Below are 15,404 nucleotides of genomic sequence, written 5' to 3'. Positions count from 1 at the left end.
GACTCCTGGGTCCAAGGGAGGAGGGTCCCGGGGCTCAGACTCCTGACTCTAGTGAGGGGAAACACAGGGCTGGGTGATTGCAAAAATCTCCTAAACCCTTCCTGGTCAAAGGCCGTGAGCTGGAGAGGAAGTGGGTGGGGTGAGAGTGAGGGTAAAGTCCCAGGGATGGGACTTGGCTCTGAAGGGATGAGGGCCACTTAGGAGGCCTGGAGTCAGTCTGGGCGACCTGGGGCCTGGAACACAGAGAGAGATATGGCATCGGGTGGCGGGAGACGCCCGCTGTTTGAATGCAGGGGCCTTGGGTTTGAGGCCAGAGAGCAGCAGGACCAAATGTCATAGGGTGAGGGTGGGGGCCTGGGACCACTGGTGGTGGGGAGAGGGCCTGGGGGTAAGAGGGGCATGTGGCCTGGAGCTGAGTGTCCAGGTGAGGGGAAGACAAGGGCCTGAAGGGACCAGATCCAGAGATGTCCAAGAGGAGCTGGGTGTTTGGAGGGACTTCTCCAGAGACATACTGGAGGTGGGGGCTGGGGGGCCTGGAGGGCAGAGGCAGAAGCACCAAGGTGCAGGACACAGAGCACTGTGGGGTCCTGTGTCTGCTGTGTGGGCAGTGATGTGGCCGTTTGAGGCCGGGGGAGACAACAGAGTCCAGCTTCTTCGGGAGCAGAGCACAGGGAGGTACAGGGGGCATGGTTTTCCTCACGGGTGCTTACACTACTCTGGAATTGCCAAGCTCTGTTCCCTGCTGGTCTGCAGCCCCTTTTAGGGCGGGAAGGGGTCTAGCACAGGCTGGCTCGGGTCTCCAAGCTCATCTTGGGTTGTGACTGTTTGAGACATGTCTGAGACCAGATTGACCCCAGACCAGGTGCTCCTCAAAGCAGGGCCTTGTCTGACTCATCTCTGGATCCCCAGACTCACTCTGGGCAGAGCTCAGGACTTAAGAAAACTTCAGGGAATGTTGAGTGGATGCAGAAGTTAATGAATGGGGCCAGTCCATGGTATAAAGAGAAGGATTTCAGGTTGCAGGGAAGAAAGCCACTGCTAACCAAGTAATGAAATTCAGGTCTGTTCTGGGGTAGCCCAGAGGTGGCCAGGGAACCTGAGTTACAGAAATCAGGTTGACACCATCCTAGGGCTTTCATCTATGAGGTCAAGGTCCTCAGCGTGTCCCAGGCTGACCCCCTTTGTCCCTAGTCTTTCCTTACCTACCACCCTTTCTCCCTGGATCACCTGGCTCCAGCCACACTGGCCTCTCACAATGCCACAGTCACAAAGGCACATGCCTGCCCCGGGGCCTTTGCACAAGCTATTCTCCCAGCCTGGAATGCTTTTTTGTCTGACATTCCCATGGCCTGCTCCCTTCATCTCCCTCAGGTCTTTATGCAGATGCCACATCAGAGAGGCTTTCCTTGGCCACCCCAATTAAAACTTCAATGCCCCTCAACCCTAACAGTCCCTGTTCTCTGCTTCATTCTCCCCCTTGGCATATATCATCGTTTAACATACTATATAATTTACTTATTTATCTTTGAATCTGTCTCCTGGGATTACAACAGCACTAACTCACAGAAACACAACGCAAGCCAAATGTGTAATTGAAAATTTTCCAGCCACATTAAGAATAAAGAAATAAAAAGGAACAAGTGACGTCAGTGCTAATGATGTATTTTTCTAATCCAATATGTTACCAAATGTAAGAAACATGAATGAGCTTTGTGTTGTGCTGTCTTTGAAACTGGGGGTGTGTCTTATGCTCAGAACCCATCTCAGTATGGATTCTCCATTTCAACTCTCCAGTCGCCGCACATGGCCGTGGCTCCTATGATAGCCAGATCAGGGCTAGAATGTAAACACCTTAGGAAGGCAGGGATCTTTTTCTGGCTTGTTCTTTGCTATATGGCTGAGACCTTGGAGAGTATCATAGCCTGGCTTATTAAAGAATTATTTTTAGAAAATGTATTTTATTGAAATACAGTTGATGTACAATGTTGTGTTAATTTCTTCTGTATAGCAAGGTGATTCAGTTATACATATGTATTCTTTTCCATTATGGTTTATCACTCTACATTGAATAGAGTTCCCTGGGCTCTACAGAAGGACATCGTTGTTAATCCATTCTATCTATAATAGTTGGCATATGCTAATACCAAACTTTCAATCCTTGTCTCCCTCATCCCCCACCTCTTGGCCCACACAAGGCTATTCTCTATGTCTGTGAGTCTGTTTCTCTTTCCTAGATAAGTATATTTGTTACATATTTTAGACTCCACATATAAGTTATATCATATGGTATTTGTCTTTCTCTGACAGTTCATTTAATATGATAACCCCTCGGTCCATCCGTGTTGCTGCACATAGCATTACTTCATTCTATATTTTGAATGGCTGAGTAGCATTCCGTTGTGTATATGTACCACATCTTTATCCATTCGTCTGTCAATGGACATTCAGGTTATTATCCAAGAATTGTTGAATTGGGAATTCGCTGGCGGTTTAGTGGTTAGGACTCCCAGCTTTCAGTGCCAGCGGCCCCTGTTCCGTCCGTGGTTGGGGAATTAAGATCCCCGAAGCCTCGCGGTCCAGCCACACACACACACGCAGGCACACACGCACGCACGCACGCATTATTGAATGAATGGATGGATAGAGAGGTGGATGGTGGAATGTGTAAAAAAGGTCTGTGAACCCATTTTGAGAAGGGTAAATTGAGGCCTGGTGGAGCCGGCAGTGGCGACTGTCAGGGGGATCTGGGGTGGGGCTGGAACTCCTCCTTGACCCCGGTCCTCTGCTCTCTCCCCGCAGACCATGGCAGCAGTGACCGTGTCGGTGCCCGGGCGGAAGGCGCCCCCCAGGCCAGGCCCGGTGCCCGAGGCTGCCCAGCCGTTCCTGTTCGCGCCTCGCGGGCCGGGCGTGGGCAGTGGGCCCGGGGGCTCGGCCACGTCCCCGCAGGTGGAGTGGACGGCGCGGCGCCTGGTGTGGGTGCCGTCGGAGCTGCACGGCTTCGAGGCGGCGGCACTGCGGCACGAGGGCGACGAGGAGGCCGAGGTGGAGCTGGCCGAGAGCGGCCGGCGGCTGCGGCTGCCGCGCGACCAGATCCAGCGCATGAACCCGCCCAAGTTCAGCAAGGCCGAGGACATGGCCGAACTGACCTGCCTCAATGAGGCCTCCGTGCTGCACAATCTCCGCGAGCGCTACTACTCCGGCCTCATCTACGTGAGTGGCCTCCTTCCCCTGGAGGGCCTTGCCTGGGCTGGGGCGGCTAGGCGTCAGCACCCCAGCTAGAACCGACCTGAGGCTGTTTCTAATTCTCCCTGCAGGTCGGGTGACGATGCCCACCCTTAGGTGCCAAATGATAAAGTATTGGATTAGCAGGACTGCCTCAGACCCCATTGCAGGTGTCTCAGAATATTATACAGAAGGTGCTCCTTATTGGGCTTCCCCTGTGGCTCAGTGGTAAAGAATCTGCCTGCAATGCAGGAGCCCCAGAAGCGGGTTCCATCCCTGGGTAGGGAAGTTCCCCTGGAGAAGGAAATGGCAACCCACTGCGGTATTCTTGCCTGGAAAACCCTGTGGACAGAGGAACCTGACGGGCTACAGTCCATGGGGCCCCGGGAGAGTCAGACATGACTGAAGTGACTGAGTGAGCGAGCAAGGCACTCTAAATATATCGCTTCAATACACTTGCACAATTATAAATCATTTTGTCCCCATTTCACAGATAAAGAAACTGAGGCACAGAAAAGTCAAGTTCCTTGACCAAGGTCACTCAGTTGGGCTTGGTAGTCTGGCTTCAGGTTCCACCACTTTGCTATTGGGGCTTTTAGGATGAAGGCAGGACTGGTCATAGTGAGACTGACTGTGGCCTAGTCACTGTTAATCTTTTAATGTCTCGCGTTGTTTTATCTTAACAGCAAGCAGGTGGAGTAGGGCAGTGGTTCTTAGCTCTGCCTTCTTGTTACAGTCAGTTGGGGAATTTTTATGAAATACCAGCACTGGAGCCCTGCCCCACCCCATTTGAGTCAGACTCTCTGGGGGTGTGACATGGACACTGGCATTTTAATAAGCTTCCAGGGTGGTTCTAATGGACAGCCAGAGTATCGTTCAGAGCAAACAGGATTAGAGATGTTGACAAGGAATGTCGACAATAATAATGAGAAATAATGATCATGGGTGGCTAGCAAATATTTATCGAGCACTTAGGATGTGCCAAGAACTGTTCTAAGTGCCGCGTATGGGTTATCAGCTCACTTCTGGGCTGGGAACTTGTCCTTATCACCTGATGTTTCAGGAATGTTAAGTGACTTGGGTCCCAGGTCACATGGACATGAAGGATTTGAACCCAGGCAGCTGGCCGCAGAGTCACTCTCTGAATACCAGCTTAGAGGGCTGGAGTCTCACTGCCTTGCTCATTGAAACCGGCCCATCAAGAAAAGCCGCAAAATATCTCGCTGAGACCCTAAAAGGAAAAGTGCTGGTTTTATATGTTTTAAAAACCACAAAACCTTCATGAAAGTAATAAAAGAATATGTCACTAAATAATGAGATGTATCAAAAAAGTAAAAATAAGTAAGCTGGCCTCATTGTCCACCCCGTTAAGGGTCATAAGCACAAGATGACGGTATTTTTACGAATTCTGACTCCTCTTTTGGGGAGAAACTGAGGCCATGAGAGGGGCCAGTGGCTGGCTCAGGGCCCCTCAGCTTTTGGTGGCAGGGGTGGGATTTTACCTCAGGATTGTCTGGCCCTGGATTGAGGTGACACCTTCTGCAGCCTGTGTTGGGCCCTTAGGATTCCTCACTTGCCTTTATGAGCCATGAGAACTCTGTGAGCCTCTGTCCGGGACCTCTGTCCCCTGGACCTCATCAAAGTCAGGGGATCAGAGAGGCACCCAAAACCCTGAGCCCTGTTAATAAACACTCTGAACCCTCACAGCAACATTGTAGGGTATCTCCTATCATCCCCATTCTGTTGGTGGGGACACTGAGCCTCAGAGAGGGGTCAAGACTTAGGCCACGCCCCACCAGCTACCAACCAGCTTAACTGGGATTTGAACCCAAGCCGTCTGACTCCAGACCCCCCATTCTATCCACAGCAGTGGGAAGATCGTTGGGAAAGTTCAGGGGGGGAAATGGTGAGGCCTGAGCGAAGGCTGTGGTCTGAGACTCAGAGAATTGGGACCTGACATATGAAAGTGAGATGGAAGTTTCCGGAAGCCCAGACAGGAAGGAAATTTGGCCTTAACAATAATCATTAGCACTCAGGGAGTGCCTGCTTTCTCCATGAGTTGCTGTTCTAAACTTCATTTCAGTATGATCTTGTTGACCCCCTCACCACATAAGACTGTGAGGTAGGGGTTATCACCTCCTTGGCCCACGGCTTGGAGAGGAAAAGACATTGGCCCAGGGGGAGTTAACAACTAATGTATTAGGCGTGCAGAGGGACTTCCCTGGTGGTATAGTGGTTAAGACTCCACGCTTCCACTGCAGGGGGTGCGGGTTTGAGTCCTGGCCAGGGAACTAAGATCCTGCATGCTTCAAGATGCGACATAATTGAGTAAATAAATAAAAAATTAAAAAATAAGCACACACAGGGCCCACGCTCAGCTTGGTACTTGCACCATGAACTTGAGGGTAGCTCCCCGAAGCCCTCTGTAAAAGCACTGTTCCCATCCCCATGTGATGAAAAGGGGGCCTCAGAAAGGTAAGGTGTGTGCTCAAGCCACCCAGCTAGAAGATTCTATTCAGCCTCCACTTGGCTTGTCCTCGGGCTGTGCTTAGTAAATACTAACTGGCCAAAGTGAAAGACAGTGCTTCCCAGTGGAAAGGGAGAGGGGGCTGTCTGGGATTCCAGAAACCCAGTTCCTGCCCCTCATAGGCTGTTTGGCCTTGTGTGGTCCCTTCCCTGGGATGCCCAGGGCAGAAGGGGACCCCATCTGCTGGACGCTGGCCGTGCCCTCTGCTCCAGGAGGCACCTGGAGATGCTTGGCATCATGTCACTCTCAGAATCCTTCTAGATGGTGGAGATTCAGAGCTCCATTTCTCCAGAGCTGGAAACTCAGGCTCGGAGAGGGCAAACACCTGGAGTCGGGTCACACAGGCTGGAAACGTGGGATGACACAGTGCCTGAGTCAGGGTGAACTCTTAGCTTCCAGGTGGGCTGGGAACCTGAGTGTGTCTCAGCGCCACGACTGGAGCGCCTTTTACCGCGCTGCCTTGGGCTGTCTGGTTTTTATTCGCTATCTTCCTTAATCCCCATTGCCTCTGTAATGAGCTGGGGAGGGTTTCTCAGGGCGGAAACCGAGACTGAGGGGAGAGTCGCTGGGCTGCGGAGGGGCGGTGGCAGCGGAGAGTTGGCCCTGGTGGCTCCGCCTTCAGAGTGCTGCTCCAGACCCTTCCAGCCAGGTTTCTGCAGCTGTGCGCCGACCACTCAGGTGTCCCCGGCCCTCTCTAGGTGCACCGGCCTCAGCCCTTTACCCCTGGCCTTGGCAGCCAGCTCAGGTTCCCTCTAGGGTGTCGTCCTGGCGACAAGGTATGGCTGGCAGGAGGGGGCGGGGACGGGGATGGGGTGCAGGGGGTGGGCTCCTCCGCCAGCCAGAAGTGGGGGCCGGGGCGCCAGCAGCCATGAGATACCCTCCCTGGGAATGTGGTCTGGCCACCCCGCCCTTTGAGAACTCTGGGGAGCTGCTGGCGGGGCGGGCAGACACCCAGCAAACCGGTTGTTCTGCTCCAGGCTGGCCACCCACCCTCCCATCCTTAAAAGCTTGGCACCGGGCAGCCTGCGGTGGCCACACCCTCACTCTGCTTGAGAAGCTCAAGTTGTCTGGGAGCTTAACGCAGTTCTGCTATCGATTGACGAGTAAACAGCTGGTCATTTAACTCGCTAAGTAGCTGACTAGCTGCCTAAGTAGCTAGTTGGTTTCATAGTTAACTAGCTGAAACCCTGGGGCTTCCCTGGTGGCTCAGTGGTAAAGAATCTGCCTGCCAGTGCAGGAAACATGGATTCGATCCCTGGGTCCGGAAGATCCCCTGGAGAAGGAAATGGCAACCCACTCCAATATTCTTGCCTGGGAAATCCCATGGACAGAGGAGCCTGGCGGGCTACAGTCCATGAGGTCGCAGAGAGTCAGACATGACTGAGCAACTAAACAACAGCTGAGCCCCTAAGCAACTCTCTGGCTGTATTAGCTAGCTTAACCCAGCTAAGTTAACTAGTTAACTCTCTGGATTATGTTAGCTAGGCAGTCAGCTAGTTCTCTAGCCAGTCTAACTGCCTTGATCCGATCCGTCCTGTCTCTCGTCTACCTGAGGCTCCGTTAGAGCTGGAACAGTGCTTAAATGCTTACCAGGTCCTGAACTCAGGCCCAGCAGGCGTGTGGACAAATTCAGAGGCATCCATGAACTTGGATGCAAAAAAAAAATTACTTCTTTATTTTCACGCGCCTCAAACCTGAAATTTAGTATGTCCTCCAATAAGAGGGAACCACCAAGACCGTCGTGGAGGCAGGTCCTATGAGTCTGTTATCAAGAGAAACTGCTTGTCTGCTCCTGTCAAGTTTCAGCCGCTGCAGATACCAGAAGCACTCTTCCAGAAATATGCTATGTGTATTCAAGCAGATTCAGAAAAGTGTTCTTCTTGCAAAGTTGTTATCCTGTTTCCTTTCTGTGATAGTGTATTGGAGACAGTTCTCTGTCTGTAGATGCCAGAAACCTCATAGGAATTCATTGTATGACCATGCATCCAGATCATTTCCGGTCCTTCGATATTTTAAAAGAATGATGCTACAAATGAACTTGCACTCGGTCCTTTCATGCGTGTGTGAGTCCAAGCAGTGACAGGGCTACAAAGCCTCCATTCTCTCCCCTTGTGAATCCTCATTCATACAGCACCTTTGTGCAGTTTGGAAAGCTTCTTTTCAACCATCAGCCTGAAACCATAACAAATGCTTAAATCTACATTGTCATTGTGTGAATGGCAGTCCCTTTGCTGGATGCAGTGCACAACCTGCCCAGCTGTACATGGCAACTCCGTGCTGCCCCTGGGTCGCTGGCAGGCAGCTAGCTGAGGCCCTCTTCCTTCTTGCCCACTGCAGACGTACTCCGGCCTTTTCTGTGTGGTCATCAACCCATACAAGCAGCTGCCCATCTATACAGAGGCCATCGTGGAGATGTACCGGGGCAAGAAGCGCCACGAAGTGCCGCCCCATGTGTACGCAGTGACCGAGGGAGCCTACCGAAGCATGCTCCAGGGTGAGTGTGGGGCTGGGGTTGCTGGAGGTGCCTCTTCAATGGGAACTGGGCTGGGGGTCAGGATTAGATGTCAACTCAAGGATTTCAGAGTCTGTGAGGCTTCTTTGCGGGGCAGGAGGGAACACAAATGGAGGGCCGAGTGGGCAAGGCTCTGAGTTCTACCAGACAGTTCCCTTTTCATCTGCCTCTTTGTTTACCCCTCCCCGCAACAAGCATCATTTGGAAGCTCATTGGTTCCAGGCTTCTACAAAAATTCCTCTTGAAACAGTGACTCTTAAGAGTGTTCATTCATTCAACATTTATGTTAACTGACATGATCTACGTTGTTATGAGTGAATGGCCACCCCTTAGAGAATGGGTAGCGTGGGTTTGCGGTGTACAGCTGGGCAGGTTGTGCATTGTATAAGGATGTCCATCAGAGGGACACCCTACATTAGATGACAATTGATTACTCAGGGCAAAATTCCATAAATCCATGTGGTATACATAATACACTCATTATCTATTTATGGTAGGTCATCTATTTTAATAAATATTTGTATATATTAAAAACATATTAAATATTTTAAAGTTTGTATCTTTCTATCATATGACATTAATAGTAGGCAGCATATAAGCTGTATTTACAAAGCAGGGGTTCCCAGAGTGTAGTCCTCTCATCATCAACCTCAGCATCACTTAGGAACTTTTTTGAAATGTCAACTCAGCCTTTACTCTTAACCTACAGAGTCAGAACACCTAGGGAGAGCCATGGACCTTGCCAGTTCCCACTGTCCGCAGTGTCTGACACTTAGTAGGTGGTCTGTGTGCATTTATGGAAGGGATGGCTCAGATAGTAAAGAATCTGGCTGCAATGAGGGAGACCCAGGTTCGATCCCTGGGTTGGAAAGACCCCCTGGAGGAGGGCATGGCAACCCACTCCAGTATTCTTGCTTGGAGAATCACATGGATAGAGGAACCTGGAGGGGCTACAGTCCATGGGGTCACAGAGAGTCGGACACGGCTGAATGACTAACACAGCAACTTGTCAGACCCAGGATGAGCGGGGGAGGAGATGGTAGGGACCGAGCTGTGCACTCTGCCCTCAGGTTGGGCATTTGACCCCCGGTGGGCCATCAGTCACCATCACTACCTTTTGTGGCCTGTTTGCTATCACAGGCTGAGCCTGGGGTCTAGAATCTCCCTCTCACATCTTTAAATCTCATCATTCAGCCCGAGGCGGCACATGGTAGGGGCTCAAGTTGAAGTTTGTTGAATGAATTACATTCTTTTCGGTTGGAGTTTGTTGCCTTCATTTTACAGATTAGGACACACTGAGGCTCAGGGAGGGACAGCTGCTTTCCCAGAGTCACACAGCCAAAAGAGGCTGAGTCAGGATCAGGTATTAGAATCTAGGAGGATCATATGTCAAAAACCCAGCTTTGCCGTAGCCCTCGGAAAGAATTTTGAAAAGAGGGTGGCCAGCGTCTCGCTGGAAAAACCCTCCCAGGTGACCCATCCCCCTCTGTCCCCTACAGATCGTGAGGACCAGTCCATTCTCTGCACGTGAGTAATCATGAAGGACTTCCTGGAGGAAGTGGGATCCCTGCTGGTCATGGCTCTGCTTGGAATGGACGGGGCTTACCTGGTGACTTGGGCTGACCCTTTTTGCTTCCCTTTGTGCCCCCCCTTAGTGGGGAGTCCGGGGCCGGGAAGACGGAAAACACCAAGAAAGTCATCCAGTACCTCGCCCACGTGGCATCATCGCCAAAGGGCCGGAAGGAGCCTGGTGTCCCGGTAAGTGACCTGCCTTGGGACGTACTCTGGAGCCTGCCACCAGATGCTCCCTGCCTCTCAGGCTCTGCTTCCCCTTGTAACTAACTCCCCGCCTCTCTCGTGGAAGAACACAGTCACAGGCCTTCTCCTGGCTGCCCCTGGCGCCCCCGCCCCGAATCCCTACTATGTGCCTGATATATAGTGCTGGGAGCTGAGGCAGGATGGACACAAAAATTGCAACAGCCAGTCCTTGGCCTCATTGACCCTTGGAACAGTGCCTCTGGCACTTAGTAGGAGCTTAGATCCCAGAGCACCCAATATATGTCTGGCCTGTTTGGGTTCCTGCAGTGCCCAGGTTTGCTTTGTAAGTGAGCGTTTATATATAGCCCTAGTCCTTTGACTTATAACACCCCAGTGAGGTGGGTGTGGTTTTTCCTGCATTAACGATGGGAAAGCAAAGTCACACCTGGGGTGGGTCAGCTGTCCAAGGTCACACACCCAGAAAGGGCTAGCCCAGATTTGAACCCCAGGTGATGGGGCCGCCGCCCGCTCCCCACCCCCGGCACCGCGGTCCACACGGCCAGTTTCCCCAGCCCCTTGTCTCTTTGTCCCACCCCTTGCCCCCTCCCCCATCTCAAGTTCACCTGTGTGTCTGTCCATGTTCCATGTGCTGTGTCCTGGTCCGTGTCTCGTGTCCTGTGACTTCCTCAGGCCTCCGCCAGCGCCGTGTCTTATGTGAGTAGAAGGGTTTCACCTCGAGTCCTGCCACCCCTAATACCACCTGGGTCACTCCAACCCAGTCTTCCTGGCAGACAGGTCCCAAGGCACTGATGGTCACCCCTGCCTGGAGGCCACGTTGTCGCTTTTGATGGTCCTACTGTGTGCACAGCAGGCACCACACTGTCATTTCATGCAGCCCTACTGTGTGCACACACCCAGGGTCCCCCGCTGTTGCTTCTGGCAGCCCGACTGTGTAGTGAAGGACAGGGAAGCCTGGCGTGCTGCAGTTCATGGGGTCGCAAAGAGTCGAACACAACTTCGCGATTGAACAACTGTATGCACACACCCAGGGCCATTTAGTGTGGGCCTATTGTGCATGTGCAGACCCCACCACATAGCTGTGCATATTAGCCCTACTGTATCTGTGCAGAGCGGCCACAGATCCCAACAGGAAACAACCCAGAGCCTATAACTACCATTTACTGTTGATCTGCTAAATGTATGCAGAGCCCGCAGATGCCACGCTTCCACACAGCCCAGGGACCCACACTGCCATTCATGGTAGGTAGGCCTGCTGTGGACACCCAGCTCAGGCCAGTGTCTGAGGGCTCACGGGGCATTTAAGGAAATGGTCGGGGTCTTTGAGAAGCTGGCTATGAAAGAGGGGGAGGGTACTGTCATGTATTGAGCACCTACTGTGTTCCTGGCTCTGTCACCAACGTAGCCGTCGGGAAGCTCAGAGTAAGGTCTCTAGCCATGAGGGCCTGAGGACAGATAAATTGGCAGTGGGTGATTGGCAGTGGGTAGATGCAAACTACCATATATAAAATAAATAAACAACAGGAATTTACTATATACCCCAGGGAACAATTGAACTTCCCTGGTGTCTCAGACAGTAAAGAATCTGCCTGCAATGTGGGAGATCCGGGTTCAATCCCTGGTTCGGGAAGATCCCCTGAGGAAATGGCAACCCACTCCAGTATTCTTGCCTGGAGAATTCCATGGACAGAGGAGCCTTGACAGCTACAGTCCACGGGGTCGCAAAAAGTCAGACACAACTAAACAACTAGCACTTTCATAGGAAACAATAGTCAATATTTTGTAAGTTTTAAGGGAAAAGAATCAGAAAAAAATAATATCTATATATCCAAATCACATTACTGTACACTTGAAACTAACTCAATATTGCAAATCAACTATACTTCAATTTTTAAAAATTGCTGTCTTAGAAAAAAAAAAAATCCCCACTCAAGGATTAGCCTGATTGGGGAAGGAAACTGCCATTTCTTGAATGTGTACTGTGGGTCAAACAGTTTGAAGAACTTTACGTAGATGGTATATTTTTCTTTCCTTCCACAAGTGATACATGAGTATGCATTCACTGTGAGAACAACAACAAACAAACCAGACAAAATGAAATTCCTCTTTCCTTCTCTCAGTCCTCTTGCCTTAGAGTGACTTACTCTGTTGACACTTTGGTGTGTATCCTTGCGGACCTTTCTCTAAATGTCTACAAACATGTATCTGTACCTATTGATATGGGAGTCTTGTTCTGTGGTGGTGTTTTCTCGGTTCAATTTTTTTTTTTTATTAATAGGATCACATTGTAGGTGTTGTCCTGCGACTTGCTTTCTGTTGTTTTGTTTCCACTGGACAATGGATCTTAGAGAAGTTTCCTCATTCCCTTCACAACAGACTTAAGGGCAAGCCCAGATCCGGGAAAGCTGGCACACGCCCAGACAGACACACAAAGGCCCCTCACACACAGACACTCAGCCAGACCCCCCACCCCCCGACCCCCGCCACTGACGGGCCATCCCCCGACCCCCTGCAGGGTGAGCTGGAGCGGCAGCTTCTTCAGGCTAACCCGGTCCTGGAGGCCTTTGGCAATGCCAAGACGGTGAAGAATGACAACTCCTCCCGCTTCGTGAGTGCTGGGGGAGGGCGGGGCCTGGGCTCCAGTTAATGAACCGGGAACTGGGAGCAAAGGAAGGTGGCGGGGAGACCGGATGTGTGGGTCCGTGAGGGGGAGGGACCTGGGGTCCACGGCTCCTGGGCCTGAGGGATGACGGGGAACTGGGGACCTGGGTCCTAGGAAAGTCAGAGGCGCGTGGACCTTGAATTCTCCCCGGGAGGCGCCCCCCCGCATCCCGGCCCCCCGCTGGAACCTCATGATCGGATGGGGTTCAGATGGAGGGAGATAGTCAAGAGACAGGCTGACTCTGGGAGGGGTGAGTGTGGGTTGCGGGCGCTCCGCAGGACCCTCGGCTAAGCCCTTTCACCCGCCTCCCGCGCAGGGCAAATTCATCCGCATCAACTTCGATGTTGCCGGGTACATCGTGGGCGCCAACATCGAGACCTGTATCCTCTCACCGCCCCGAGGGGGCGCCCGGGGGCGGGGAAGAGCGGCGGCGGTGGAGGGCGGCCCTCGGGGTCTCACGGCATAGGAAACAGGGGTCCACACTCGCCCGGAACCCTGGCTCCCTGCTGCCGACCCTGTGCCTCCGTTTCCGCTCTGCAGAAGGAGAGGGACGCTAAGAACCTCAGGAAGGGGCAGACGCAGCATCTCCACGTCGGGGGGAGGACGGCGGGGCCTCCCGTAGATTTTAAGAGAACGCCCTCCCAGCCTCGCCACGGGGCGGAGGGCACGGGAGCACAGACAACCGGTGCAGCCAAAGCGGAAGGCGTGTGGGGGCCGACACCGGGTCCAGAGCCCTGCCCCCGTGGAGTCACGTGGGACACGCTTAATCCCCAGGTGTTCCAACACGTGTTCCAACAGCTACGCTCATCAGAGACTCCACACTGGGGGGTTTTATTGGGGGCTGGTCACATAGGCACCGCCTGCGCAGCGCGTACCCAAATTTCAGAGTCTGGGAAGGAAAACAGGTGTTCAGCAGAAAGCATGCTGGTTTACACAGTTTAGGTGCAGGGAGCCCCTGCTGTCAGCCTCCTGAAGTTGATTCCCAGACACCAGCCAAAGACGGGCCTTGCAAGCCTGCTGACTCCTGCCAACCTGTGTCCAACTTTCCCCACCGGTGGCAGAAACGCTCCCTAGAAAATTTCAAGATAGAACCCAGAAGGTCCAGGAGTGCAAAGCTTGAGAGAACAAGGGAAGACATCACACTGACCCTGGGTTCGAGTCCCAGCTCTGCGGCTTTGAGGCTGGGGGCCCTTAAGCCTGTGATTTGACCCCTCTGGGCCTCAGTTTCCCCGTCTGTAGAAGGAGGCAAATCATAGAACCTACCCTTGAAGGGTCTGAAGGACAATGTGAGGTACATTCTTAGCACAGCTCCTGCCACACAAGCGCTCAAGAATAAGTTACCTGTGGACGTCCCTGATGGTCCAGAGGTTAGGACTCCCATGTTCCCAGTGCAGGGGCCCCGGATTCAATCCCTGGTCAGTGGAACTAGATCCTGCATGCTGCAACTAAGACTTGGTGCAGCTGAATAAATAAATATATTTTTAAGTTTATTTTTAAAAAAGGAAGACTGAACTACCTGAGACTTCCTGGTGGGTGGTCCAGGTTAGGACTTGGTGCTTTCACTGGCAAGGGCTTGGGTTCAATTCCTGGTCTGGGAATTAAAATCCCACAAGCCGCTGCAAGGACGGGCCAAAAGAAGAAAAAAATAATGAATGAGCTATCATTATTAGAAATGAATGATTAAGTTAGCACTGTCCTTATATGTTAATACCTTAATATTGTTGGTTAATACTTATGAATTGTAATGTGGATGATATTAATAACAAATCATATTTCCATCCCTGGGGTGTCAGCTCACTGTCCCATACCTGCCCTCTCTCCCTGTCATCCAGGGAGAGATTGAGAAGCAGTGTGTTGGCAAAGAGTTTTTCCTAAGAGGGCTTGTGTGTGTGTGCTCAGTCATGTCTGACTCTTTGCGACCCCATGGGCTGTGTAGTCCACCAGGCTCGTCTGTCCATGGCATTTCCCAGGCAAGAATACTGGAGTGGCTTGCCATTTCCTTCTCCAGGGGATCTTCCCAACCCAGGGATCAAACCTGAGTCTCTTGCATCTCCTGCATTAGCAGGCAGATTCTTTACCACTAGAGGCTTAGGGAGTAAGGAAGCAGGGACCTCCCTGTCAAGCCCTGGTCCCCATAGACTCTACTGCTGCCTGGTAACCACTTCCTTGGGCTCAAGGCCTTGTGACCCCTGCAGCCACCAGCTCCTGATCCCCACACTTCCTGTGGCCCATCGCCCCACTTCATGGCGCTTCCTGCTCACACAGCTTCTTAAAGCTCAGGGCTCTCTCTGCCCCGCCGCCTCCTCCTTCCTGCCATCCTGAGCCTCCGTGGACCCCAGGGCTCCAGCAGCCTCTTCTGTTCACCTGTGTCTTCCCTGTCAGCTTCCGAATTCTAACTTTCTCCTGCCCACATTCCCCATCCCGTCGGGGCTGCTCCCACTGGGCACAGTTCTACTGCTCGGCTGTCTCCGCCTCAGGGCCAGTGACCAGGCTGTGGACTGATGCTCTGGAGGCTGGTGACACCCCCAAACAGATGGACTGATCCCTTTTACACCAGCATCCCTCGTGACCAACATTTCTGGAGGGTTGACCTTGTGTCTGGGGCCACCCTGAGAACTCCATCTGTTAACTCAGTGCCTCGTATCTGTAACCCTGTGAGGCAGATGCTATTTTTTTTTTAAGACTTTTAAAAAATTTTATGTGGA

At 52.3% G+C, this 15,404-nt stretch overlaps 1 protein-coding gene across 5 annotated transcripts in view; it reads left to right on the top strand.

Moving 5' to 3' along the window:
• The window catches only part of MYH14 (myosin heavy chain 14), a 75,549-nt gene that overhangs the window by 2,478 nt on the left and 57,667 nt on the right, over positions 1–15,404 (top strand). For 4 of the 5 annotated variants that reach the window (XM_055411370.2, XM_055411369.2, XM_055411371.2 and 1 more), the window contains exons 2-8: positions 2,800–3,210; positions 8,087–8,243; positions 9,761–9,788; positions 9,917–10,019; positions 10,710–10,733; positions 12,553–12,645; positions 13,016–13,079. In XM_055411370.2, coding sequence (XP_055267345.2) covers positions 2,803–3,210; positions 8,087–8,243; positions 9,761–9,788; positions 9,917–10,019; positions 10,710–10,733; positions 12,553–12,645; positions 13,016–13,079 — 877 coding nt within the window. In that variant the 5' untranslated portion in view covers positions 2,800–2,802. The remainder of the gene's footprint in view (positions 1–2,799; positions 3,211–8,086; positions 8,244–9,760; positions 9,789–9,916; positions 10,020–10,709; positions 10,734–12,552; positions 12,646–13,015; positions 13,080–15,404) is intronic. The other variant, XM_088830793.1, reaches the window with a different exon arrangement.

This window comes from Moschus berezovskii, chromosome 22 (assembly GCF_049115385.1).
Source record: "Moschus berezovskii isolate FMDL1 chromosome 22, NW_MosBer_1.0, whole genome shotgun sequence".
NCBI lineage: Eukaryota > Metazoa > Chordata > Mammalia > Artiodactyla > Moschidae > Moschus > Moschus berezovskii.
Note: the sequence above shows the minus strand (reverse complement) of the source record. Positions and strands in the feature narration are given on the sequence as shown.